At 45.2% G+C, this 27,957-nt stretch overlaps 2 protein-coding genes across 5 annotated transcripts in view; both read right to left on the bottom strand.

The window, feature by feature from the left end:
• Nucleotides 1-5,908, bottom strand: part of MALL (mal, T cell differentiation protein like) — a 29,298-nt gene extending 23,390 nt beyond the window's left edge. The window contains exons 1-2 of one of the 3 annotated variants that reach the window (XM_059188419.1): nucleotides 5,828-5,908; nucleotides 4,962-5,164 (exon numbers count right to left, since the gene is read on the bottom strand). In XM_059188419.1, coding sequence (XP_059044402.1) covers nucleotides 4,962-5,069 — 108 coding nt within the window. In that variant the 5' untranslated portion in view covers nucleotides 5,070-5,164; nucleotides 5,828-5,908. Of the gene's footprint in view, nucleotides 1-4,961; nucleotides 5,342-5,460; nucleotides 5,772-5,827 lie in introns of those variants that run through there. The other 2 variants (XM_059188420.1, XM_059188418.1) reach the window with 2 other exon arrangements.
• An 11,844-nt stretch (nucleotides 5,909-17,752) lies between these two features.
• Nucleotides 17,753-27,957, bottom strand: part of NPHP1 (nephrocystin 1) — a 55,189-nt gene continuing 44,984 nt past the window's right edge. For both annotated transcript variants that reach the window (XM_059188414.1, XM_059188415.1), the window contains exons 17-20: nucleotides 26,941-27,053; nucleotides 22,926-22,999; nucleotides 19,701-19,745; nucleotides 17,753-18,111 (exon numbers count right to left, since the gene is read on the bottom strand). In XM_059188414.1, the coding sequence (XP_059044397.1) occupies nucleotides 17,839-18,111; nucleotides 19,701-19,745; nucleotides 22,926-22,999; nucleotides 26,941-27,053 (505 nt within the window). In that variant the 3' untranslated portion in view covers nucleotides 17,753-17,838. The remainder of the gene's footprint in view (nucleotides 18,112-19,700; nucleotides 19,746-22,925; nucleotides 23,000-26,940; nucleotides 27,054-27,957) is intronic.

Raw genomic sequence — 27,957 nt, 5'->3', positions numbered from 1 at the left:
CTAGAAATCTTCTCAGCTGTTTCTTTTTAAATAAACATCGAATCAATTACGTTAACTAATGAAGAGGTTAAAGTCAAAAAACATCTTGGGGCGCCTGGGTGGCTCAGTGGGTTGGGCCACTACCTTCGGCTCAGGTCATGATCTCAGGGTCCTGGGATCGAGTCCCGCATCGGGCTCTCTGCTCAGCGGGGAGCCTGCTTCCTCCTCTCTCTCTCTGCCTACTTGTAATCTCTCTCTGTCAAATAAATAAATAAAATCTTTAAAAAAAAAAATCTTGGACTCTGATTCATATAGCACTCCCCAGGTCACAGTCGCCTGGGTCAGCTCTCGGCATTCCCCGTCCACTTATAAAAAAGCTGATGAGTCAGCTCACAGCACACAGGCTATCTCCATCCCTCAGCCACCTGCACACTGTGTGCTCTGAAGAGTGGGCGCCGCCGGTGGGGGGAGGGGGTGTGGTGTTGTGACTCACCTGGTCCCCAGCCCCGCCCAGCACTAGCACCAGCAGGCTCTCACACTCTCCGAATAAAAGACAGACGGAACACACCATGTCCATTCTCACCTTAAAATGCACTGTTCCACACCTGGAGATTACGTTTTGAAATCCATATCATTTTCAAGTGAGAAATCTGAACTCAACAGTAAACCGAACAAAATATGAATTTTAGTGTTAAAATCTCAGTCTCCTCCACTGCTGGTAGGAAAGTAAAATGGTGCTGGCATTCTGCAAAACAGTTTGTCAGTTTCTTAATAAAACGAGAGCATACACTTATTGTGTGCAACCCAACAATCTTTCCCGGAGGGGTGAAAGCAAGACCCACACTAATGTATGTGAATGTTCATAGAGTTAGATTTAGAAGAGTTAAAAACTGCAAGCAACCATGGTGTGTCTCAACGGGTCCATGGTGAAATCAACAATGGTATGTCCATGCCATGGAATACTATGCAGCCATCGAAGGAACTACGGACACACACAACTTGGGCAGACGTCCAAGGGTGTTATGCTGTGGGCAAGAGGCCAGTCTCAAAAGGCCACATACTCTGTGACACCATTTATTTATATAACTTTTTTTAAAAAGATCTATTTATTTTAGAGAGAGAGAAAGAGAGCAAGCATGAGCATGGGGAGGGGCAGAGGGAGAGAGGATCTCAGGCAGACTTTGAATTGAGTGTGGAACCCAACACGGGGCTTGATCTCAGCACGCTGAGATCACGACTTGAACCGAAACCAAGAGTCAGACGCTTAACCGACTGAGCCCCCCAGGCACCCCTGTTTATATAAATTTTTCTTGAAATAACAAAATTATAGAGATGAAATTAGTGGTTTCCAGGGGTTCTGGAGGGGATGAGGGAAGACTGGGTGAGGGTTGGGTGACTGTAAAAAGGAAGCGGGAGGAAGATCTCTGTGGTGACGGAATAGTTCTCTTGATCGTGGTGGTGGTGTGAGAAGATGGCACAGACAGGTGGACATACCCGACCAACGTGGGTTACTTGGTTGTGATGGGACAAGCATTACGAAACCATTGGGGGAAGGTGGGGAAGGCTATGGGAGACCTCTCAGAACTATATTCGCAACTGCCTATGAATCTCTAATTACCCCAAAATAAATGTTTAAAACGTGCATGTTAACACTAAAGAGTGTAAAATAAAGCAACTTTGGCAAAGATCTGAACGAGCAGGCTCCGGGGGCAGAGCTGGTAGGGAACATGCAGACCCTCTTGCCACCCTAGTTTGTCACTGTCGTTACTGCGAAAGAGCCTGAGCCGACCCCCTGATGCTCTCCAGACCTCACAGTGGGAGCTCAGTGAGCAGGGGCTGGAGGGAAGGACGTGAGTCTGCAGACACCACCAGTGTCCACCCTGGGCCACCCCCGTCACAGACTACATCTGAATCCAGGAATGGATTTCACTTGCTCATTGCCGCTTTTCCCTGGCCTGAGCTCCTGGTTTTAGGATCCACTCTCTAGACTCATGTCCTTAGAAAAACATATGGCTGCCTAGGATGCCTCAGGCCCCAGGACTGAGAATCTGCTGGGACCCCAAGGCCTAGTGCTCCGTGGTCAGCCCCAGTGTGCAGTAGCGGGCAGTGTGGCCAGGTGACCAGGGACAGAGAGGTTCCTGATAGGCTGATTCTCACCCTCCTCTCCAGCCCAGGGTATCTTCTGCTCCGTGGGATCAGAATCAACCAGCCAACTTGATATTCTCCCTCCTTTCCTGTTTACCTCTCATCCCTGGCCCCAGATACAAGGCAGACATACTTGAGTCTACAGTCTGTGCTAGGAACACTCACTTAAGAAAAAGATGATGCCAAATAGCATGTACAGAATAACTCCATAAAATACAAACGTATGTGTGTATATGCACATGAATATGGATTATATTATTATCCATAGGTATAGATTATACTTACTTCTATATATATTTTCTAAATATTCCACAATGAATAAGGATCACTTGTGAATTAAAACTAAAATCGTAGGGGCACCAGGGGGGTGCAGCCGGTTAAGGGTCACAATCTTGATTTCGGCTTAGGTCGTGATCTCAAGGTCCTACAATCGAGCACCTTGTCAGCCTCCCTACTCAGCGTGTGGTCTACTTGAGATTCTCTCTCCCTCTCCCTCTGCCCCTCCCACTCATGCTCTCTCTTTCAAAATAAGTAAGTAAATAAATAAATCTTTTTTAAAAACCCCTAAAATTGTAAATAAGGAAGCATCAGACAGGGCCAAATGAAAGGATATTTGCAAAATAACTGATCTCTATTCTTCAAAAGTGTGAAGATACAGACTAAAGGAGACGGAGGATGTAAGACTCCCAAATGCAATGCTGAATCCTGGACTGGTAACTGGACCAGAAAATTGACATGAGGGGCACCTGGGTGGCTCAGTGGGTTAAAGCCTCTGCCTTCGGCTCAGGTCATGATCCCAGGGTCCTGGGATCGAGCCCCACATTGGCTCTCTGCTCAGCAGGGAGCTTGTTTGTGCCTCTCTCTCTGCTTGCCTCTCTGCTTACTTGTGATCTCTCTCTCTGTCAAGAAGATAGATAAATAAAATCTTAAAAAAAAAAAAGAAAAAGAAAAATGACATGGGGGGGCAATCAGCACAATTTGAATGAAGTTTATTAGAGCAGCTGATCAATGAAAGTATCCGTGCTGATTTCCTGATTTTGATAGTTGCATTGCCCAAGATGTGGCCTTTAAGGGAAGCTGAGTAAAGAGTGTATAGGAACACTCTGTCCTATTCACACAGCTCTGCTATAAATCTAAAATTACCTCCAAAGGAAAATAAATGAGTACAACTGAGCCAGTGACAACGTCCCACCTCCTAGATACTTAAGGCTCCAGAGCATCGGCCTTCGCACATAGAGCCCAACCTCGTGGGGCCAGGTGCAGGCGATGGGCCCATCACGACAAGGTTATCCTGGGTGTTTCTGGGTTCTGTAAGCCCCTTCCCTCCAAGCTCCTGCCTGCTGGGCTCTCCTGGACTCCCGGCCTTCCCTGTTCTTGGCCCCCGACCTGGAAATGCAGCCTGTCCTTTGAGGTCCAGCACCAAAATCGGCCCCTCCATGGTAGGTCTGGACCCCTCCCTGACTTGACAAGGTCAGATTGTTTCTCCTTGCTGATGCCACAGCCCAGGACAGTCACTGCCTCAAACACAGTCTGACTGTGGAGGAGTCCTCAGGAAACCTGGGAGGGCAGGGTCCTTCACCAGGGGCTTGCAAGATTGGCATAAAGCCTGTGCTCAGTATGCAGTGGTGGCGTGAACCGCAATCCTGGAGATTCATGTGGTTATTCTGAGGTGAGGGACACGCCCGGGTCCGGGCACAGAGAACTCGCGAGAGCACTCAGATGTCATCAGCCTGGCGGGATGCCTGTGCTCATGCCCTCCCCCACTCCTCCCTTCCCTTGGGGGGGCAGGCTTGGCAGAAACCTGCCTCTTGGGTGGGGTTTTAGCCAGAGCCACCCAAATGCTGGGTGCACACTGCCTGGTTTCCCTTTCTTGGTGCCATCCATGGGCTCACTTTAACCTGTTTGCCACAGGGTCACTCCCTCCGTCCCAGCCTTCAGGCAGATGACGAGAGAGGGCTGGTCACATCAGATTGAAAGCTGGAACAACCTTCCACCTTCCCCTCCCAGGCCTGGGGTCAGCACTGCCAAATTCAGAGCCAGTAAGCATGTCACCCACAAGCTAGATATTTTAGGATGTGTTCAAAACACAAAACAGACTCCTTCGCCCTGAATGGTTCCCCAGAATTCAGTGTCCCTGTGAGTAGAAAGGGGATGGTGGCGGCTGGCTCAGATGGACACCGTGTCTACAGAGCCCGGCAGACTGCCACATGCAAGAGCCACTCCCAGCCCCTGGCCGGGGTTGGAGCGGCAACCCAGTTGCAGGGCATCTCAGAGAGTGTCACACAGTGACAGGTCCCCGTGTGCCCCAGGGGTGGCTCACACAAATGTTTTATGGCAGATGTTGTCACAAACTACCTCTTGCACAGAGTCTACAAGTCAAAGTTCAAAGTCAGCGCACATGACTATTAATCCTGTAAGACCTCCTCTTACAGAAGGAAAGACAGAGCCACCCCCCCCCCACACACACACACCGCTTTTGAACTTTAGAAAAAGCAGGAACAAGTAAGTAGTTGGAGAAAAGACATCATAGAAAAGTCCATTGCCAGCATCTCTCTGAGGACCCGGGACACTTTAGCAGCATCCCCCTTACCCCTCACTGGCCCCTCCGATCACCAGAGCCTGTCACCCACGGTGAGTGGGTTTGTTTTGGAAGCAGAAAACCCACCCCATATTGCAGGAGTTGGGAGGAGCACCTGGAGGGATTAGGGACCACCCCGGGTGCGTCTGGTGGGGGAGACCGGAAACCACAGCAGCTAGAGCCCCGTCCCCCTTTCCCAGGGAGTGCGGCTTCTCCCCAGCCCTCCCCTTCCGCAGGTGACCCACGCGGCAGCACTCACCAGCTCGGGCAAGAAGAAGGCATAGGGGATGGTGATGAACAGCAGGAACCCCAGGGGCACCTGGGGCGGGGAGTAGCTGGTGGGGGGCGGCAGGTCCGGGGAGGCCATCTCTCACCCGCTGCCTGGTGCCCTTGGCTCCGCACAGCTGGCCCGCGCTGCCCGTCAAATATCACCTCCTGCCCGACACACCCATCGGACGTCGCCTGGGAGGAAAAAAAAAAGTTCCAGCCGAGCAGGTCCTTCCACTGGCTGCAGCCAACAGACTCCTCAGCTAAACGCAAATGCGGATTCGGATTTGCCTCGGATGGGCCCTGGCTCCCAGGGCAGAGACACTGGGGCACTGAGGCCAGAGATCTCTTTCTACCCTTTTCCCCCTCGGGAATTTCGAATCCGGGAGCGGATTACTCCAGGGATGCCAGCTACAGCCACCACCCTTCCTGTGGCCAGAGTCTAGGCGAAGGCCACCTGCTTTGACCAGGAGCCTTTCTGGAGGACCTACTATGAGCTAAGCGATCCGCAGGCCGACTCTGGCGCTCCCCACAGCCACGCTCAAGGCGATATCATCTCTTTCCCAAGTGAGGAGGGGAGAATTTGTTAGGTTTAGTTAAGGTCACGAAGCTGGTCACAGGCGATGCTGGGTCTTAAATCCGGCCGACCCTGCTGCCTGGGTCCCTCCTTCTTCACTCGTGGGGGCCACCCTCTGTCTCAAACAGGGAGAGAAGCCGTCCTGGCTTCCAGCTCCTGTCCCCAGGAAACAGGCGTTTCCCTCTCTCCCTGCATCCCCTTCGCCACCGTCCGCTCCTCTCTGCTCACACAGCAGATGGAGGAGTTCTCCCTCCCTGGGAGAAGTCCACCCCAGCAGGCACCTGAGAAGGGCTCAGTTGGCTGGGTGCTGTCCCAAGTTTGAGCCTTTCTTCCTCCCTGCTACGGCCCCCAGTCAGTATCGCCAGGAGCTGGGCTTGGGGCCAGGCAGTTCCTTCCTGCCTCCCGCCCACCCGCTGGCCACGCAGGGGGGCTGTGACCCAGTGGCCAAGCAATTCCTCTCACTCTAAAGACAGGTCCTGGAGACTTGAGGCCTCTTCTCCTCTACCTTAGAGTTGACCATCTGCAGAAAGGCCTGGAACCCCAAGAATCTGCTCGGGGTGCCTGGGAATGGGGTCCTTTCTCCCTGCCCTCCATGGTCAGTTTCGGCCCCAGGGAAGTCCAGTTTGGGAGATGCTCCTTCGTGAGGAGCGGATGTGGGAAGGATCACCGTCCTGGGGTCACTAGTGTCTTCCACAAGAGGCCAGTATCTGTTCATTAGCAAGAGCTGTGCATTCCAGGGCCTGCCCTGCCAGGCACAGGTCAGTCAGTGGAACAGCCAGCTGGGTCTTTGCCTGGTCTAGGGACAGCGAGCGGAGAGTGGGGTTTTGGACAAATGAAGCCCAAAGCAAAGCGTTGCAAGGAGAGGCGAAGAGCACACTGACTAAACCTCAAGCCAACCTGGTCATTCCCTCTTGTTAGGCCCGCGGAGACTGGGGGGAAAGTGAGGCTCTCATTCCACCTGCCATCTGACCCCACCTCATTCGCAGGATGAACTCAAGCTAAGTGGGCATTGCCTCAGGAATCCCACCTCTCGCCGCCTCTCCTGCAGGTTGTATTAGCTCCATGACATGCTTCTGGCCTGTAGGATACTTGGACTTGACCACTGACAATAAATACGGCATCCTGGGCGCAGCTTAGGGAATGCAAGAAGGAACACGTGGTCCTTAGGCACAGTTCTCATCTATGAAGCAGCGGGAATAGTAGAACCTTAGATGCTGACAGAGCCTGAGCCAGTTTCACTTCCCGAGGCAATTAGTATATTAAGAAATGAAGATGGGGAGCACCTGGGTGGCTCAATCGGTTGAGCGTCTGCCTTCGTCTCAGGTCATGATCCCAGGGTCCTGGAATCCAGCCCTGCATCTGGCTCCCCGCTCAGCGGGAAGCCTGCTTCTCCCTCTTCCACTTCCCCTGCTTGTGCTCCCTCTCCGGCTGTCTCTCTCCCTCTGTCAAATAAATAAATAAAATCTTGAAAAAGAGAGAAAGAGAGAGAGAAATGAACATGGAGGCTCTTGGGGGCCCAGTCGGTTGAGCGACCAACTCTTGATTTTGGCTCAGGTCACGATCTCAGGGTTGTGAGATGGAACCTGGAATCGGGCTCTGTGCCTAGCGTGGAGCCTGCTTGGGATTCTCACTCTCCCTATCTCTGCCTCTCTTCCCCTCTCTCTTTAGAAAGAAAGAAAGAAAGAAAGACGAAGATGTGACAAAAAGTGTTTATAAAAACCTGGGCATATTTTCAACATTTTACGTATAACCAAGTGATGCTGTATCATCTGTGACAAAGAGTAGCACACTTGACTTAGGCAGTTGATGAGAAAGCTACAGGATTCATAATGCACCCCAGGGAGCCAGAGTCCCCGCAGGGACAGCAGTTTAGAGCTGTAAGAACAGCTGCAACTGGGAAGAAATAGAAAACAGCTCATGCGTTCCTGAAATGGTTCTGATTTTTGTATCGTATTCCTGGAGGAGGTATCACAGAACGCTCCAGGAGGCACTCCCGATGGCCGTCCTGCCGACATGTGTTTCAGAAGGAGGCAGTACCCCAGATGCAACAGGTCTGGCTGAGTATCAGCAAAGGGCTTCAGATAATCAGACCACGTGATCAGCGCAATACCGTCCCCAACCCCCTAACCACTGCCCCACCCCCAACCTTGCCTAGGACAGCAGGGTGCGAGGAAGCTCTCAGAAATGATTCTTGGGTCATGTTTTCTGACCCCTGCTGGGTTGTTGGGTTTTTTTTCCCCTTCTTTCTTTTTGGATCGGTTTTTATACTTCTAGCTTACATCCCAGGACACTTCTTAACCAACATACTGTTAAACATTCTATGTAAAAAGTTTTATTATCTGAGAATGTATTAGGAAATAAATCTTTTTCACAGAAAAGCTCAAAGAAAAATGAACAAAAGGACACCTCTGCCATGCTTTCCATGCCATACAGCAGATTTAAGTTTTGTGTAAGATAATATTTTTAAAGTAACAATAAAATTGTGAAGCATGGTGAAGAGAGGCATCTCTGGGACTATGGGTATATAAGCCCTTGAAGACAACAAGGTCAGCAGTCTGCTGTGAGGCTGTGGGGGAATGCCAGGGCGCAGGAGAGGGGTCTTCCAGACTCTTCTGCAAAGCGCCTGCTGGTTTCCATTTCCTGGACAGAGAATTGGCATTAATCTTGAAAATCACGCAACAGTCCTCAACACTCCTGATTCCTGTTATCGTGGTGTCCATGCTCTCTTTTGCTCATGAGGGTGGGTTAAAGGGGATGATGCATAAGAAAGCACTTAGGGGACGCCTGGGTGGCTCAGTTGGTTAAGCAGCTGCCTTCGGCTCAGGTCATGATCCCAGCGTCCTGGGATCCTTGCTCCGCAGGGAGCCTGCTTCTCCGTCTGACTCTGCCTTCCACTCTGTCTGCCTGTGCTCGCTCTCTCGCTTGCTCTCTCTGACAAATAAATAAAATCTTAAAAAAAAAAAAAAAGAAAGCACTTAGGACAGCTCAGGCATATGGCAGATGCTTAGTAAGTACTTGCTTATTTTTCTAATTCTAATCCTGAAATCACTTCTCTTCTGGCTTTCTTTCCTCTCCACAACAGAACCTCTTCTGTTCATACTTCCACCCTGATTTTTAAAAATAGTTTCACAAAATTGTTTTTATTGGTGCATAATACCCTTATAGAAAAAGTACACAAAACACACAGACCATGAAACTGCCACCCAGGCATAGTATGTTGCCAGACTCCCAGTCATTTCTCCCGCCCTCCTCCTGAATACCTGCTCTCAAGCCGTCTTAACCCTGTAGGCTGGTTTTGCCTGTTTTTGAATGGATTCCTTTGTGTCTGGCTTCTTTCACTCCTCAGCCTGAGGTCTCTGAAACTCATCCATCTCTTAGCCCTGCTGTGGCTCATTCACTGCTGCCTGGTGTCCCACTTTATGAATATGGTAAACTTCATCAACCTGTTGTTTTTTGGCCATTTGAGGTTTTTTTTGTTTTGTTTTGTTTTTTTGGGACATTGGAGTTCTTTCAATTGGGGTTCTAATGAAGAACAATACTATGAACAATACTACGAACATTCTAGAACATGTCTTTCAGGGTATCTATGTATACTTTTCTTTTTAAGATTTTATTTATTTGAGAGAGATGGGGAGAGTGAGTGAGCATGAGCAGGGGGAGGGGCAGAGGGAGAAGCAGACTCCCCACTGAGTGTGGAGCCTGATGCAGGACTCGATCCCAGGACCCTGAGATTATGACCTGAGTCAAAGTCAGATGCTTAACGCACTGGGCCACCCAAGTGCCCCTGGGTCATGTGGTGTGTGTTTTTTGCAGATGACATCAAGCTATTTTACAAAGTGGTTTAAACTATTTATATTCCCACCAGCAATGTATGCAAGTACTGTTGCTGGTAACTGTTACCTGCATATATATTATAACACACTTGGTGTTTACATGGTATATATTTTTTCCAGCCTTTTATTTTGCTTCTCACCCTTTTTACTTTAACTTTTACTTATGTTTATAGGGGTTTTGCTGCGCTTGTGATTTAAATGGGTTTTTTTCTTTCAAAAATCCCTTCTGAAGTCTGCTGCTTTCAATAGGTTTAGACTTTACATTGAATAGAATTATAGGTTTGTTTGGATTTAGGTCTACCATTTTATTTTTTTGTTTGTTTGTTTGCTTTGTGTTTCATTTCTTTGCTTCCTCTTTCCTGCATTCCTTTAGATTTGGGGAATATTTTTAGTGTCCCACTTTAACTCATCTACTGAGTTTTGACTACGTGTCTTCGCACTGTTTATTTTGAAGTTTGCTCCAAGAGTTATACAGTATTTGCAGTTAACTTTCCAGTCTACTCAGAATGAATATTTTGTCACTTCAAAGGGAGGGCAGAAACCTTATGACCATATAGGTCCACTTTACCTTCTTGCTTTCCAGTCACAACTGTCGTTTGTAGTGTGTATATGCAAACATTCAAACTCCACCAGACAATGTTATGACCTTTGCTTTCAACTATCATACAAGTTTTAAAGAACTTAGAGGAAAAATAGAGTCCGTGCAATGAAGGTTTTCTGTTTGGTTATTGTTTTTATTCCCCAAACTTCAATTCTGTTCTTTTTGTATTGTTTATTTCTCTGATGAGACTATCTTCCTATATATTTCATGATTTGCCTTTATTTCTTGGAACATGATTATAATAGTTCCTTTAATGTCTCAATTTTAACTCTTGTGTCATCCCAGAATTCTCTCTTGGTTGTCCTTTTGTCTTTTTCTTTGGGAGATGTGGTGATTTTCCTGGGTCTTCAAAAATCATGTAATTTTGGATTATATCTGGACCTTGGGAATACTGTTAGGAGATTCTGGTCTTGTTTAAATCCTACACAAATGTTGATTTTTTGGTTTATCAGGCAAATGCCTGCTTAGGTTCCTGCTGCAAGTTGCTCTTTGTCATCTCTGGGCTGTAACCCCTGACCAATGTTTTCAAGGTTTTGCAGTGTGATTCCAATGTGCTCAGTGTGTGTGAGTGTGTGTGTGTGTGTGTGTGTGTGCACATGTGCACTATTCCAGGACTTGGGACCAACCTGGGACCCTGGAGCTCAGTTCCAAACCCTTTAGTATGCTGTGTAGGGTCAGTTTTGGGGTTATCTCAGGCATTCATGGGCTATTTTAAGGAATTGTTTTCTCAAGCTCTCTTCTTTCCATGATTTCTCCAATGTTTTCCAATTCCCAGGAAACCCTGCTCACCTCCCCTCTCACCTTGGTCTTCTGGCTAAAAAGTCAGGGTTTTAGTTTCTCTACTCTGCCAACATACCCACACCCACATCCACACACCCCAAGAGACAGAGGGACAGAAACCGAGACAGACAGAGACAGATCGGGGGGGGGGTAGCATCAGGGATTTCCCCCCAGTGCTCTTAGGAGCCCCATTTCTATGGTGGGAGAGAAGGTCTCCCCTGAGTCTTCATCACCTGTCTGGCTGCCACGGCCTTTCACCACGACTGTCACTAGATAGCTGGGGGCTGGGCTAGGAAAGAATGAGAAAAGCAAATAGAAACCTCTGACCAGGAGGGGCTCTCTTTCCCATCCCTCAGACCGAAACTGAGGGCTCCTTCTGCAGATAGGTTTAGTTTGTAAGCTGTGCATAGTTCTGGTTTCACAGTGTCTCTGAGCCAAGCCTGGGGATAGAAGAGGAAAGAAAATGGGTAAGTCACCACTATTCTCTATTGGCCCGGAACCAGAACTACACCAGCCTGTTCGGATTCTCTGAACAGCACTTATCCCCACCTAGTATTTTTCTTGTTTATGGATTCATTGGCATATTGTTTGCCTCCCTGCCCTTCCCACCCCTCCGTACGAGGTTGGCTTCAGGACAGCAGTCTTGTTCATATTGAAAACTGCCAAGAACACAGTTGGCGCTCAATAAATGTTTTCGAATAACTGGGTCTACACTTTCAGTCATAACGACTCTGGAGACAACTGCTTATATTTCTGACTCCTCTGCCTCAACCTCTCTGCCCACTGTCTCATCCATTTTTCAGAAAAGATTTACTGGTTGCCTGACAGATAAGGAGCAGGCCAGGAGAAAGCTAGAGATGGTTGGGGACAGGAGAGCAACTGTAGCCACTTGGACTCTTCCCATTGCAAGGGTTAGGAGAACCATTCTAATGTAAACAATGAAGGGAATATATTACTTTAGGCAAGTGACAAGTTCAGAGGGAAGGCTGCCTTCAGGTGAGGCTGGATCCAGTGACTCAAACAATGCTTCCGTGGGTCTAGATCCATTCTGCCTGTCAGCTCCACCTGTCACAGTCCCTGCAGTTGGCCTTGTTCTTAACCTCATTCAGTGCTACCACCACCTACACACAGCTATAAACTCTCTCTCCCTGGTAGCAATGTTCCTACAGCACACAGTGGCTTCGAGTCTCATCTGTCCCACTACACCAGGCAGCAGATGAAAGTGCTCTGGTGAGTAAATCTCCTGGGATTGATTTGCTCTCTGTTGGTCCATTCCCCAGTCCCCTGGTTGTGACAGGGGAATGGGACATGCTGATCCACTTGGGGCCATCAGAGCCCCCCTGGAGCTGGGATGGAAGGTGCATGTGTGCGTGTGTGTGTCAAGGCGGTTCCTCTAGAAAGAGAAGAAGCATAAAGCTACCAGGAGAGAAGCATGCGGATGCTGGGCAGCAAAAGCTCCAGCTGGCTACTACAACTTTCCATGGCACATAAAGGCACACGGCTCTTCCCCTTAATGCTACAGGGACGCACATACCCCACTAGCTCCAGTCTCTTGATTCAGACACAGCGGGACTGCAGCGACTACTGTCTCTACAAATAAAGGTCACCTCGACTTTCAGATCAGGGAGTTAGCATGCACACGGATAGGCCCCCACTTGGGAGGGGGGCTCTGGTTCATGCTGTCTCTGAGGCCATCGGGCAGGACAGAGTCTGGATCCCAGGATCTGTGTGGGCTCTGGGCAGGCATGGAACTCGTCAGGGCCAAAGGGTAGCTTCGAGGAAAGAGGAAGGACTCACTGCGACAGAGATACCTACCTGGAGGCGAGCTCAGAAAGCTTGGAGCCTTTTTCAGCTATCCCCCAAAATGGCTTCTTTGAAAGGACAAAGTTCTGCAAAGTTAATCTTTGCTGGCAAAGCCAGACACAAGTGAGCAGGTTAAGGTCTAGTCTGTCTCCCGAGCATGAGGAATAGACTAAGTGATAGACACACTAGCAAAGTCCTGAAATTGAGCTGTATTCCATTAACGATTTTCACTTTAGGTTGCTGCTTACAGACCTGCGCACCCTCATCCGGTGCCATGGGGGAGGCAGAGAGTCAGAGGCCGCAATTTTCCTCAGTCAGAAGGCTCAGCCCTTCACCTGCCACTCACTTAGGGCCCCACCCACCTTCCCTCTCCATATATATTTGACAGTGAATCTGGTGCTGAGAGATACTAGGTTGTCAAACCCATGCATTCCTGAGCTGCAGAGTGGGTGACGGGAGCTCAGATAATCAGGCACACGTCCGAACACTGACTGGAATCAAGCTGGTCCCCAAAGGTCAGACAGCGGAGTTGGGGGAGAAAGGAGGCAGATCAGGAAAAATAGCTACCCCGGCCACTTACTTGGGCCTGCTGTGGTGCTATGAACAGTCTGGGCCACGGCAGTGTTGGAATGTGGTGAAACAGCAACAATAAAAAGACACAAGGAGAGGCTCTTCTAAAGGCCTGTGCTCTTCCTTCGTGGTTCTTGTGTGTGATTACTGTCTACCTCATGCTTCTTAAGTTAGGACAGGGATCGGGTCAGGGCTGCCCCCTGTCCCACCGCCCCGCATCCTCAAAGCTGAATTCTGTGCCTGGAGCATAGTAGGTGCTCAGGGAGTACCCGCTGAATGAATAAAGGAACGGATGACACAAACCTCAGATGCACAGGGCCTTAAGGAAGGAGGGTGCAGGCTCTGGTTCTCTGCTTCGAGGAAACAAAACAGAAAGCAGCTGGGTGATAGCTAGCGCTGGTCACCTCCACGCCCCAGGAGAACCTCCCAACTTGGAAGGCTTCACACAAGAGGAAGCGGGGCCAGGTCACGGCAACGGATATCCTATAATCCTGCAAAGTGACAAAGCCCTCGGCTGGGGGATGACACTTCCAGTTCCCTCCCTCTACTGATGGGTTTCCCAGATGCTACTGGGTTGGCAAGTTAAACCTGCTCTGTTTGCGTGTGGTGTATTTCCAATGGTTCCCTGCGAGTTGTTCTGGCCCCATACCTCACACCAGAAAAACCACTCGAGACTGAAACTGTCCCCGCTCTTTAGTCCACACCCTGTGCCCTCACCTTCCAGCCCATGCACGCAGACAAGGGCATCATTTTTCACCTCCAGCAGATCTGAGGGATCTGACACTCAGTCACTCATAAGAGGCGGGAAAGTTGGGGGAAAGAGGGCCATGTAGTTTCCAGTGTCAAATCCCTGCCCTGCACCCCAGTGGTTCTGAGGCGCAGAGTCCCCATGGCCTCACAGGAAGGCAGCACATACGGGGTCATTTGCCAAAGGCCTGCTAATCCCCTCGCTGCTACTCCCCCACTAAGGCTATCACAATTAATTCCATGTTGCCAAGTCACACTCCTTGAAACAGACCCCAGGACTCATTTCCAGGATGTTTTTGGCTGCCTGACAACGTCTTCCTGTTTTGGAAGCTAGAAAGTGACATTTAAAAAGCCAGGGAGGTTTCATTATTTTTTTTTTTTTAAAAAAAGATTCCATTGACTGAAGAGACAATGTGGAGTCTCTCAATGGCAGAAACGGGCTCACCCCTGAGGAACTGTCACCTCCACTTACATTAACTGCCTTCATGCCTCCTTGCTTTTTGGCCTAATCATTTTTGAAACTGTTTTCTCCCATATTCCCGGATTTTCCTCACGTGTCAGAGACTGTGAAGTTGCTCCTATTTGTTAATCATGACACATTTCAAATGAACACAGAAGACAGTCTGAAAACGTGTTCCAAAGAAAGCTTGTTCTTTTCATGCGTACATTTCGCTGGAAGGAATTCACCAGCAATATTTTCTTTCATTCAAAATGCCCAACCTCTGGTTTAATACTAAGCGAAGTGATTAAAAAAATAGAAAGGTGGAATAGGGAATTAAAGATTCTACAAAGGGGCCCCTGGGTGGCTCAGTGGGTTAAAGCCTCTGCCTTTGGCTCAGGTCACGATCCCTGGGTCCTGTGATCAAGTCCCATATCGGGCTTCCTGCTTAGCGGGGAGATTTCTCCATTTTTCTCTGCTCCTCTCCCGAGGTTGTGCTCTCTCTCTCCCAGTCACTATCTCTCTCAAGCAAATAAATAAAATCTAAAAAAAAAGTAAAGATTCTACAAAAATATGACCTTTACAATGGCAAGTGACCTGGTTTCATGGTGCCTTCAAACAAGACTACAGGGACCTTAGATGAGGCAGCTTAGTGACAGAATGGGGAAAAGTCCCTGCACACACTCTCACTACCTCCATTTGGGAAGGCGGGAACCCCTTTCCCTTGGAGCAGGACTTGGGGAGGCAGTGCCTGGGAAGGGGATGGGGCAGCTGTATCACAACGGCCATATGAATGGTGTCTGGACGTCCAGTTGCCCACACGGCACAGAGGGGAGATGGAGAGATTTCCAGAAAACCCCTCTTGGAGTTATAGTGAAATCACTTTTTCAAGGCCAAGTTCCTTGTCAGATTTGTGGCTGGGACCCCTGTCACACCATGTTAATTTCTGAGATGAAGACCCAAGTGGGGTTTAGATTAAGGGTTTAGGGCAAGCTAAGACGAAGCTGAGGAGTTACATGATATGATGGCTCTCTACAAGTAAATGCCTCTTCTAAGGCAGCTTGTGGGCAGAAGTACCTCAGTTCGTACTCGGGCTATTTAGGTTAAACTCGAATTGGTCGTTTTATTTGCACATGCAATTCCTCAACCTTTGTCCTGATGAGAGGAGTATCTTTGGTTGCAGAAAATTATACTTGATAGCTCTACTTGGTATATTAGCTGCACTGTTTACTCTGGCTTTGGACAAGGTGCTTAACCTCCCTGACCTGTTGCTTCAGCTGTATTACAGGAACAAACCGGTACCTAACTTCTGATAGTAGTTGTGGGGATTAACCTAGTTAACTGTGAACATGCACGGTAGGAATTTCATAAATGCCAGCTATACTATTACTACTAACAGCAAAGGCTTGGTACAACTCACCAGCAGTCAGAAGTTTATCTGAAATGCAACAAAACCTTTGTTCTTTGGCATAGGGGTGGGTTAACTCATTCCTCAAAGCCTGAAAGCCTTTTTTTTTTTTTTTTTAAAGAACACTATAATATGGACTTGAGATTGATTGATTTTTAAAGATTTTATTTATTTATTTGACAGAGAGATAGAGAGAGACCAAGCAGGGAGAGCAGCAGGCAGAGGGAGAGGGAGAAGCAGGCTTTCCGCTGAGCAGGGAGCCAGATGCGGGGCTTGATCCCAGGACCCTGAGATCATGACCTGAGCTGAAGGCAGACGCTTTACTGACTGAGCCACCCAGGTGCCCTGAGATTTATTTATTTTATTTGAGAGAAAGAGTGCGCACGTCTACATATGAGAGAGAGAGAGGGAGACAGAGACAGAGACAGAGAGAGGAGAGGGGCAGAGGGAAAGACTCTTCAAGCAGACTCCCTGCTAAGTGTGGGGTCTGACGTGGGGCTGGATCCCACAACCCATGAGATCAGGACCTGAGCTGAAACCAAGAGTCAGGTACTCAACCAGCTCAGTCACCAGGCACCCCTGAGCACTTATATGGACTTGAAAAGGCAAAAACAGATCTCTCTTTTATATCTAATTAGGAAAAGCACTTTCAAATTAGATTGTATTAAGTGATTAACAGCACAATTTTCTCTGGTTTCCCCTTCATTTCACAGTATAAATTTTATTAGCAATAATCATGCATTCATATATGCTAGATACTAGCCTAGAGATGATTTGCAATTATTTTCTCCCATTCTGTGGATTTTCACTTTCTTTTTCTGAATCATTTTATTTTTTTCATCATGATGAGTGCACTCTTTAATTTTCATCCCCTATTTCTCCTGTCCTGTCTACTTTACTTAGGGTAACCATTATTTTGTTCTCTATAGTTAAGATCTGTTTCTTGGTTTGTCTCTCTTTTCTCCCTTGCTCATTTATTTTCTTAAATTCCACATGAGTGGGATCATACAGTATTTGTCTTTCTCTGACTGACTAATTTCCCTCAGCATTATACCCTCTAGATCCACCCATGTTGTTGCAGATGGCAAGATTTCATTCTTTTTTATGGCTGGAAAATATTCCATTGTATGTATATACCACATCTTCATTACCCATTCATCTATTTATCGACACTTGGGCTCTTTCCATAGTTTAGCTATTGTGAATAATGTTGCTATAAACATAGAGATGTAAATATCCTTTGGAATTAGTTTTTGTGTTTTGGGGGTAAATACCCAGTAGTGCAATTACTGGATTGTAGGGTAGTTCTATTTTTAATTTTTTGAGGAACTTCTGTACTGTTTTCCACAATGGCTGTGCCAGTTTGCACTCCCACCAACAGTGCACAATGGTTCCCCTTTTTTCACATCCTCACCAACACTTGTTTCTTGTGTTTTTGATTTTAGCCATTCTGACAGGTATGAGGTGATATTTCATGGTATTTTGATTTGCATTTCCCTGATAATGAGTGATGTGGAGCATCTTTTCATGTGTCTGTTGGCCATCTGGATGTCGTCTTTGGAGAAATGTCTGTTCGTGCCTTCTGACCATTTTTGAACTGGATTTTTTTTGGGGGGGGTACTAAGTTATATCAATTTTTTATATGTTTTGGATATTAACCCTTTATTGGATATCTCATTTGCAAGTATCTTCTCCTATTCAGTAGGTTGCCTTTTAGTTCTGTTGTTTCCTTCACCGTGCAGAAGCTTTTTATTTTGATATAGTCAAAATATTTGTATTTTCACTTTCTTGAATAATCATAAATTTAGCTTTTGATAAAATCTTGCTTTTATACAAATCTATGGACATAGTCAACTTAAATTTAAGTTAGTTGGTTTTGAAAGAGATTTTCTCTAAATTTCAATAATGGCATTCCATATAAAATGTATTTTATTGTGTTAACGCATATTCAAATTATCAGGTAAGTATTTCTTATAGAATGTGGTCTGTACAAAAAAGAATAAAGCCCAAGTGATAACGTGACAGTTACTTTTGGTCCTGTCATTTTATTCAGGTCATCAAGGAGGATCCATCAGATTCAGTGGGAAGCTGAGGGTCAAGGGCCACCACTGTCAGGCTGCGTTCTTTCTTATTTCACCCAAGAAGTCATACGTCTGTTCTGAAATGTCGAAAGGTTCGTGGACTCCATCTGGTGACAGCAGAGCTTGGAGGGCACCCTCATTTTCTTGGTTTTGCTTAAGGAAGTCAGTAATAACCTTCCACCGGGCAGCCTCTGTCTCCTCTTCTGCCCACCTGAATGGGGGCAGGAGTGTGGAGTGCAGAAGAGGGATCACACAGTCATGGTAGACGAGGAGAAACGTGGCCTTCAGGAACTCTCTGTCTCTCTGGGAAAACACCACCACCACAGATAAATGTGAAATGATCCATATCGTTACTTTTTAAGTGTTAAATACTATGAACTCCATAAACTAAAATCCATCTAAGGGGTGGGGTGGAGGGTGCCATTAGTGTGTGGCAAGGAACAGGCTCTGAACCAGCTGCTCAGTCAGGAAGCCGCACTCTCTGAAGGAGAAGCAAACAAGAGTCACTACGGGGGAGAGATGAGCTGTTCCCCCTTGGAGCCTGGGAAAGTCTCCTAAGCTCCCCTGAGGGTGTCTCACACATTCCATTGAGGACACTGGGGTGCTAAAATCTAATTCTGGTGACAAGGGTGTGTTTCTAGGTAAACATAACTAAAACACAATGGGAAGTCCGCTGTAGTCACTTAATTAGATTACAGTATATCAGAGACAATGTCAAGTTGATGTAAGAGAAGGGTGGCATGAAATCCAGCGAAAGGAGACCCCAGGAGTAAGAATGTGTAGACTCTTTCCAGAAAGCAAGAGTGCTGCAGTATGGACATGATCAGTCTTCCCCGACACTGACAGGCTGGGGCAGGACTCTCAGGGAGCACGGCAGTCTGAAGGAGAGATATCTATACACAGCAGATCCACACATAGATGCGGCCCCTCCAAGCAGCCATGTGGGGGGGGGCCATTTCTACAGGCCTGAGGCCCAGCACTTGTCCACTGCTGTCCTAGAAAAGCATTAAACCTGCCAGTTTTGGCAAAGGTCAAGTGAGATGGTACAGTCAAATGGAAGTGCAAATAAGGATACAACACAATTTAACAATAAATAGTGTGTGCATCTGTGTGTATAAAACCACATATATTATGTATAATACATAGTTTATGCTTCTTAAAAATTTTTAGGAGTTTTAGTTTGCTCTCCTGTGTTCCTTGTAGATAATTAACACTTTAGACCTGAAGTCCAAAAACCATGGACCCTCTACCTGTTTTTGTAATAAAGTTTTAGAGAAACACAGCCTGGCTCAGAGTTTACACGCAGTCTGCAGTTGCCTTCGTGCTGCACCAGCAGAGGTGAGTGTATTATACCAGAGACCATACAGCCTGCAAACTCCAAATATTTACTGTGTGACTCTTTATAGAAAAAGTTGGTCAACCCTGGATCAGAGCAGTGAAGCCATTACTCACTGGTTAATACAAGGTCTGTTGGGTAATCACCAAGCTTCTATGGTGACGTAAGCATGAGCCATACATTTTTTCAGTGTATTACATGGTTAGGCCAATTTCCCTTTTCCTTCTCCTTACATGATATGGACTTTGAGAGCTAGAGGAATTTTTTTAAAGTAAGAGAAAGAGAATAGCCAACTGGAGACTTTGTTTAGAAACTTCTCCTCAAATAACACTCAGTGATCTGAAACAATTGTTTTGATCAAGTGTTTCTTTTCACATTGGGAATTGCTCACCCGTACTCTTCTTGGAACATGTCTCTGCAACCACGATGACACAGATTAACTGGCTAAGAGGGATTATGACTATGGTTACTTTGGCTAAGACAGAGGTATTATTAGCATGTGTAAGCAAACAGTGAGCACTGCAAATATTCAGTTCAGTGTGGAAAATCACATTACCTTCTCTGATCTTTTTAATGTGCTTTCTTTCTCAGCCCATGAACTCTAAAAAGCAAATCAATACATTATATTAATCCCAGTATTCACAAGCCTATGCCACACTTCTGCAACTTCATGGTAATTAAATGTATGGACAGGGTTAAAAACACTCTACACAGGACCCTACACGTGTAAGAAGTGAATCTGTAGGCACCTGCTGTTAACAACCAGAACCAGACCCACTGGGCAGTGAAAGCTACCGTGGAACCATCATTATTCTTCCAAGTTAGAATTAATTTAAGAACAGTATCAGTGAAACATCAACATATCTATGCAAATGCAGAAACATAGTACCTGAACAGTAAAATACTACTAAGATTTTAAGTTTGGACAATAATGAAAATAGAGAACTTTGTCAAATACCATATTTCTCTGCAACTCTGTCTACGGTGATGATGACAGGGATCGGGGAGAGAAAATGAAGTACAGTTTTGCAAACATCCCAATCTGCCCACAAAGCTTCACATAAGCTTCTTTAAAAAAATTAAAAGTAAAACAAAAACAAAAACCCAGCATTCAATTAATCCCACAGAAATATGAATTGAAGACTTTCTCAGCTCCAGTTCTGGGCAAACTGTGAGCATGGGGGGAATGTATCCATTACTCCAGGCCTCTGTTTTGTGCCTGCCTGTAGGAATTTTCCTTTTGGTGCCTAATGTCACAGATCCCATGAAAGCATCAGCCCTTGTCTCAGTACGGAGATCCCAGGTTGAAGATGACATATGGCACCAAGAACAAGAGTCTCCCTGAAATGAAGGAGATGTTTCCTTCCAAGAGATCACAGGCTGTACCCCTAATGAGCCACGTCTTGGGATGGTCCCATTTACCATGATCTGTTACCATGAATGGTCAGTTATTACCATGGAAGAGCTACCTTATGAGACTGGGGTCCACCAACCTATTGACCGCTGCACCTGTGGGTCCTGGAGAGTTTGAAGAGGACCCTTAGAGAGCCAGCATGCTTTACTAAACAGGCAAGTACTATTATTATTATTATTATTATTATTATTAAAATACCACCAACAAACTAAACTTAGCTAAGTTGACACTAGGAGGCTCACATACTTCATGATGTAAACTTTAAAAAAGGTATCTGGCTTCACATGACCATCACTTAGCAACTTTAGACTTAACATCTGGTAAAATGTGCCTATTGTCTATTGTGTCAAGGTCCCACCTCATTTTTCACTGAGCTACCAGCAAGCAGTAAGGTGTTTCACTTATAATAACTCAGTGGTGAAGAGCAAACATGCGTGTGTTGGCGGGGGGCAGGGAGGAAGTCACTACTCTACACCAAGACCTACTTCCTTCCTTCTGGAGCAAACAGAAGACTCCATCTCCCAGTTCTCTGGAAGTTAAATGGGGCCATGTGACAGGTCAATGAAATGTGAGCAGAAATGGCCTATGCTCCCTCAGGGCAAAGGCAGTGGAAAGTCCAAGGACAATCCTCTATTCTCTTTTTTTTCCTACATGTGCAACTGGCAACAGAGGAAGCCACTTGTTCTAGATGATGCTAGAGGAAGCGGAACCTCCACCAGCCTGCATGCTTGCATGACTATGGAGAAGGGTCCTCTACCGATTCATGCTGGAAAGTTACCATGAGTGAGAAATCAACCTGTATTAGCTACCACCTCTCAGGCCAGCTTATCCTAAGTAACAAGGTATGCCATGAAGACAGGGCTCAAGAGTATAGGAATAAAACACTCTTTTAAAAGATAATTAACTATGGAAAAGTGATATACAGATAAACAAAATAACTCATGACCCAGAGGTCATCAGTATTACCTTTCTAGAGTATATTCTTACAGATAGTTTTATAGACAGATATATAAATGTAAATATATATATTTAAATACACTTACTACAACTCAAATGGGTTTTTTTTTTGCCCCCACTTGAATAATGTCTGTGCACAACTTTACCTATATGCCTTTTCTTGAGCTTTTGGGGGATCTGAATGCACCCAGAGCTGACCTGCAGTGCACTTGTCCGGGCTATCTGCTCATCAGGAAATGCGACTTTAGATGAGATTAGTGCTAAAACTCCAGATTCTAAGAGTGTTACACACCTGGAGAAAAATGCCAGCACCTACAGAGTGCCGTAGCCACAGTGAGCTCTTGCAAAATACTTGTTGAATGAATCAATGGACCTGTGTTCTGTATAATGAGTAGATATTATAATACTAATGACTTTATAGAGGAAAAAAGAGAAATTCTGCATTGCCTAATGCTAGTGTCAAATGAACTTGTCTGAAATTATGGATAGTCATATGCCATTAAGTCTTTTTTCAGAAAACTTCATTGTTACTGTTGACATGCCAAACCTAGCCAAACCAACACGTGAAATCATCTTGAAAGTCTAGTAAAAGTCTTTGTTGATGATTGCTTCTATTTCTCTGTCAGGCCCACAGGATTTCTATCTTTATTGACAGGAATTACCTCCTAGCACAGCTCACCTCCCTCCTGCACAGGTACTTTTCTGCCCATGTATCAGAGGCTTTCCGAAAGCAGAACAGATTACCCATCGCCTTCCATACACCCTCTTCATGGGCAATGTGAGACTCCGATCCACTTTGCCCACCGGTCAACAGCATTATTCTACAGGCCAAACTAGATCCTTTGCTTTTCTTAAGAGCAAACAGAGTACTCTCTATTCCTTCCTGCTCCAAAACGTTGGCTCATTGCTGATCCTTCTACCTGTGATGTCTTCTCTCCCATCTCAGCATGTCAAAATCTGACTTGGCCCCAGATTTTTATTAGGTCTACCTCACCGAGAAGTTCTTATGAAATAGATTCCTGAACCTCATTTGCTGCCCTCTCTAAATCTTCAAGGACCTGAATTATACATCCCCGATGGCACTTATCATGGAATCGGAGAACTATCTTGCAGGCATAATGGACTCCTACTATTTGTTGACTCTGATATATTAAGTTCAAAATATGGCTGAAATTAGAGATCTCATAGGGTTGAAACAAATACCCAGTTGCTATATCATATAGCAGACAGTATATGTTGAATCAAAATAAAAAATGATACACATGCCTTGATTCTTCACTGAAAGGTCAGTTGATTTATCTAACAAACCATTTTGGATTTTTGCTCTTAGGACACAATCAGTGGCCATCTTAAGTCACGGAATAATCAAGAGTCAACCATCAGGTTTCCATCATGATGTGTGCTACCCACCCTAAGTGCGTCCATTATGTCGGGCTGCTCCAAGAGCTTGGGGAAAGTAGCCAACACAGGGTTACTAATTAAATCTGAAATACAAAAGAACAAAAAGGATTTTATATAAACTTCATCCAATGTATTTGACTGCAACAGACATAAAAACATTCATTCAGATGAAAATTATTGTGCCACATGATTTGTCGATAACACATTCTACAGAGTCTCCTACAGAGCCCTCTAGGAGGGCTCAAAGCTGTCTGCTCAACTTCTATCCACCCCTTCATTCATATCCCAGGGAGTTCTGAAATGAGTCTTGTACCAAGTAGATAGAGCTTTTAGGGTTAAAGTAAAGAAGCTCTGAACAGAATAAAACTAGAAAAATTTTGTTCTTTTTTGTTGTTTTCCAACCTCTCTTTCCTCCTTATAACTGTGGTATGATAAAGGAACTAGTTAGAGAACTTAATACAACTCAACACCAAAAAGTCAAATAATCCAATTAAAAAATGGGCAGAAGACCCCAAAGATACAGATGGAGTGAAAAGAAGGGCCATCTGTACCCCAATGTTTATAGCAGCAATGGCCACGGTCACCAAACTGTGGAAAGAACCAAGATGCCCTTCAACGGACGAATGGATAAGGAAGATGTGGTCCATATACACTATGGAGTATTATGCCTCCATCAGATACCCAACTTTTGTAGCAACATGGACGGGACTGGAAGAGATTATGCTGTGTGAAATAAGTCAACCAGAGATAGTCAGTTATTATGGTTTCACTTATTTGTGGAGCATAACAAATAGCATGGAGGACATGGGGAGATGGAGAGGAGAAGAGAATTGAGGTAAATTGGAAGGGGAGGTGAACCATGAGAGACTATGGACTCTGAAAAACAATCTGAGGGTTTTGAAGGGGCGGGGGGTGGGCGGTTGAGGGAACCAGGTGGTGGGTATTAGAGAGGGCACGGATTGTATGGAGCACTGGGTGTGGTGCAAAAACAATGAATACTGTTACACTGAAAAGAAATTTTAAAAAATGGGCAGAAGACATAAACAGACATTTCTTCAAAGATGACATACAGATGGACAGCAGACACATGAAAAGATGCTCAATACCACTAATCATCAAGGACATGAAAATCAAAACCACAGGAGAGGGGCACCTGGGTGGCTCAGTCAGTTAAGAGTCCAACTCTTGATTTCAGCTCAGATCATGATCTCAGAATCGCAAGATTGAGCCCTGCATCAGGAACCATGCTGAGTGTAGAGTCTGCGTCAGAATTTCTCTCTCCCTCCCGCTTTGTCCCTTTCCCACCCACTTGCACTCTTTCTCTCTCTCTAAAAAAACAACAACAAACCATAATGAGATATCATCTCACACCTGTCGCAATGGCTTAAATAAAAAACACAAGAAACAAGAAGTACTGGCAAGGATGTGGAAAAAATAGAACCCCCATGCACTATTGGTGGGAATGCAAATTGGTGCAGATACTGGGGGAAACAATGTAGGGGTTCTTCAAAAAGTTAAAAATGGAATTTTCATATGATCCAGCAATTCCGCTAGTAGGTATTTACCCAAAGAATCTGAAAACACTAATATGAAAAGGTATATGTGCCCCCATGTTTACTGCAGCATTATTCACAATACCCAAATTATGGAAGCAGCCCAGTATCCACAGACGGATGAATGGATAAACAAGAGATACACACATAGACATACACACATGCAAACACAAATACACAGGAATAGTAGTCAGCCATAAAAAAGAACGAAATCTTGCCATCTGCAACAACATGGGTGGATCTAGAAGGTATAATGCTAAGCAAAGTAAGTCATATAATTTCACTCACATGTGGGAGTTAAGAAACAAATGAACAAAGGAAAAAAGAGACAAACTAAGAAACAGACTCTTAACTATAGAGAACAGATGGTTACCAGATAGGAGATGGATGGGGGGGGGGAGGATGGGTGAAACAGAAGAAGGGATTGAAGAGTACACTTACGCACTGAGTAGGGTATAAAATTGTTGAATTGCTATATGGTACACCTGAAACCAATATAATGCTGTATATTAACTATACAGGAATTTTTTTAAAAAAGAGAAAGATGGAACCAGTTAGGTTCCCCTAACTGGCACCAGTTAGGCACCCCTGCTCTCAGAAGTTTGAGCAGGAACCAGTAAGTGCTGAGGGACAGGAGATGCAGGACAGGCTACTCAGGCCTGACTCCGGTTCACCAGAGCTCAGGGAAAGAACCCCAAACTGGTATTTGGGATCAATGAATGGTGGTGGATGAAAATGAAAGGAATCAGGAGTTGAGGATTCTAGCCATAGGCCTAAATACCATGTAGGAGAATACTGATATTCCACAAGAAATAATGGCACATGAAAGTCCTGTGCAAAGAAGCACAGCAGGAAGGACACTCCTGAAATGGCATGGGCAATACAGTCTATGGTCTTGTGTCCCCAGCAAAGAAAAATCCTTCCTCTAGGTCTTACATTCCTCCAGGTTTATTCTGATGGTCAGATTCAAATGATGACAACAGTTCTGAGCAACCTCCTCCCAACTTAAAAGCTAATAAGCCTTATCCTAAGAAGCCATATCATTCATGAAATTTTTCTAGAGTCATTGATATAAATTCAAAAGCAAGAGATGATGAAAAAGCATAGTGTCTTTCCCTTGGAGTTATAATTATTCCTTGAGAAATGGTGGTACTTCCCTGATGTAGAGTTCCATTTCTATCTCCCTATTGGGTACTAAGTTCCTGGGAAAGGGCTCCTGTCTAACCATGAACTCTACTTGTCCACAAGTGCTAGGGTTCTTGGTTTTACTCACTCTGCTCCAGCCAAGCTGGCTTGTTTTCAACTGTGATGCCTCCAGTTTACTTGGGTTGTCTTGCCTCGGGTGTTCAGGATACACTGGCCCCTCTGCCCAGACACGTTCTTCCCACAGACCTCTAACTCCTCTCTCAGGCCTTATCTTAATTATTAATTGCCTAGAGACTTCCGTGAGGTCTTCCTAGGGTATGCTCCTGTTGGCTTTCTTCCTTTAGAACACTTATTTTTAGAAGGTTGGAAAGGATTATTCATATAATTTTGTGTTTGAAGTCTGTCACTACACCAGAGTAGGGATGCCTGTGCCTGTCACATCCATCACTGGGCCTAGTACAATGCCTGGCGTATAGGAGGCATGTGATATACATCTGCTTACTGATTCACTGAATTCAAAGACTATTCATTAAAATTAAACTTTTTATTTTAGAGGCAATTTTGGGAAAATATTTTAGTTATTTATTCCAAGGGAGGGGGAGGCAGGAGCATAGGGAGAGGGACAAGCAGACTCTGTGCTAAGCATGGAGCCCAACATGGGTTTCAGTCCCAGGACCATGAGATCATGACCTGAGCCAAAAACCAAGAGTTGGATGCTAACCAACTGAGTCACCCAGGCACTCCTAGAGGTAATTACTATAACACATATATATCTTTTTTCAAGTTCAATCATGTGTGACAACTCATTGATTTTTAAAATTATTTTTTACTGGAAAAAGTTTCAAGCTCACAAAGAAGTTGCAAGAATAAAAACAGAACACCTGAATATATCTTGCCTTTATTCAATTTTTCTTAATCTGTTGATATTTAAACTTCACGCATAAGAACCAGTTATTTTGGATGATTTTGGTCTCTTCCCAAAAAGATGATGTACATGTCAAACATGTGGTAAAAACAGGTTATTCAAGCCATTGGGGGGAAAGAGAATTATTTCTGAGTTTTAAGATCTTGAATTTCCAGAATTTGTAATGTGAAAATATGTATATTGTAAAGAACTGAATATATACTAAGCTTACACCGGATATACACAGGAGCACAATGGAGTACGATGCTGTGCATCTGAGGTATTTGATTAACACTGATGCTAACCTAAATATTTTATTCCACATGTCACCTTCAGAAGCAGAAGATAAAGGATGGCATAGGTTACACGTACTCAAAGCACGATGCATTATTGTACATAAGGAAATTGCAAAGACCCTTACCAGCACTTTGCATGGTCATCCTGTCTTTCAGGAGTACATCTCCAAGAATTTGGCGATAAAATATCAACAAATGAATGGAACACATACTTCCAATTAATGTTTCTGGCAGTAAACTGTTAAAGAAAAAGAACATGTACTCATTAAACAACCCCCTACAATCCAACTTATAGTGTTTCTGGAAATAAATACTGCTTTAATGAATAGTTCCAAGTTTTGCTTCATTACTGAAAAAAATGTTTAACAATTTTAAAGAAAATGTCCAGTATGAGTTGCCTACAGAAAACTTCAGAAAACTAGTATTTTTTTTTAACTAGTATTTTTATGTGTACACCTTCAAGTCTGAACTCTGTTCTGCCATTCTTGTGTTTCCATTTTAGCATATGCACCCATGTTAAATGTTAGATAAAAAAGAAAAGCCATCAATTACGTGCTTGGAGAAGAAAGGGACTAGTCAGCTGCAAGTTTTGACAAAGCTATGTGCCCACCCCTTCCAACATGATGAATGAACAGGAAACAGGAATTCAGACTATTCATTGTGCTGGGTGGAATTTGGGAGGGTGACCTGGACTGAATTCTGACTTTGCTTCTTCATAGCTCTTGTGGCTTTGGGTTAATTAATTATTGTCTTTGTGTTTTGGTTTCCTCATTTGTAGAAGGCAGACAGTAATACCTGCTGTAATGTGTGCTCCATAGTAAGGGCTCAAAAACCAAAGAAAATGTCAATATATTTTTTAAAGGTTTTATTTATTTATTTGACAGAGATCACAAGTAGGCAGAGAGGCAGGCAGAGAGAGAGGGAGAGGGAAGCAGGCGCCCTGCTGAGCCGAAAGCCTGATGCGGGACTTGATCCCAGGACCCTGAGATCATGACCTGAGCCGAAGGCAGCGGCCCAACCCACTGAGCCACCCAGGTGCCCCAGAAAATGTCAATATTGATGGTAAGTTTATATCAGTTTAAAATAGATTGTTGTAACTTTAAGATGGTATATGTATTCCCCATGATAACCACAAAGAAAAC

Source organism: Mustela lutreola, chromosome 9 (genome assembly GCF_030435805.1).
Source record: "Mustela lutreola isolate mMusLut2 chromosome 9, mMusLut2.pri, whole genome shotgun sequence".
In the NCBI taxonomy this organism is placed as follows: domain Eukaryota; kingdom Metazoa; phylum Chordata; class Mammalia; order Carnivora; family Mustelidae; genus Mustela; species Mustela lutreola.
The sequence above is the reverse complement of the archived record's forward strand: the minus strand, read 5'-3'. Positions and strand labels throughout refer to the sequence as shown.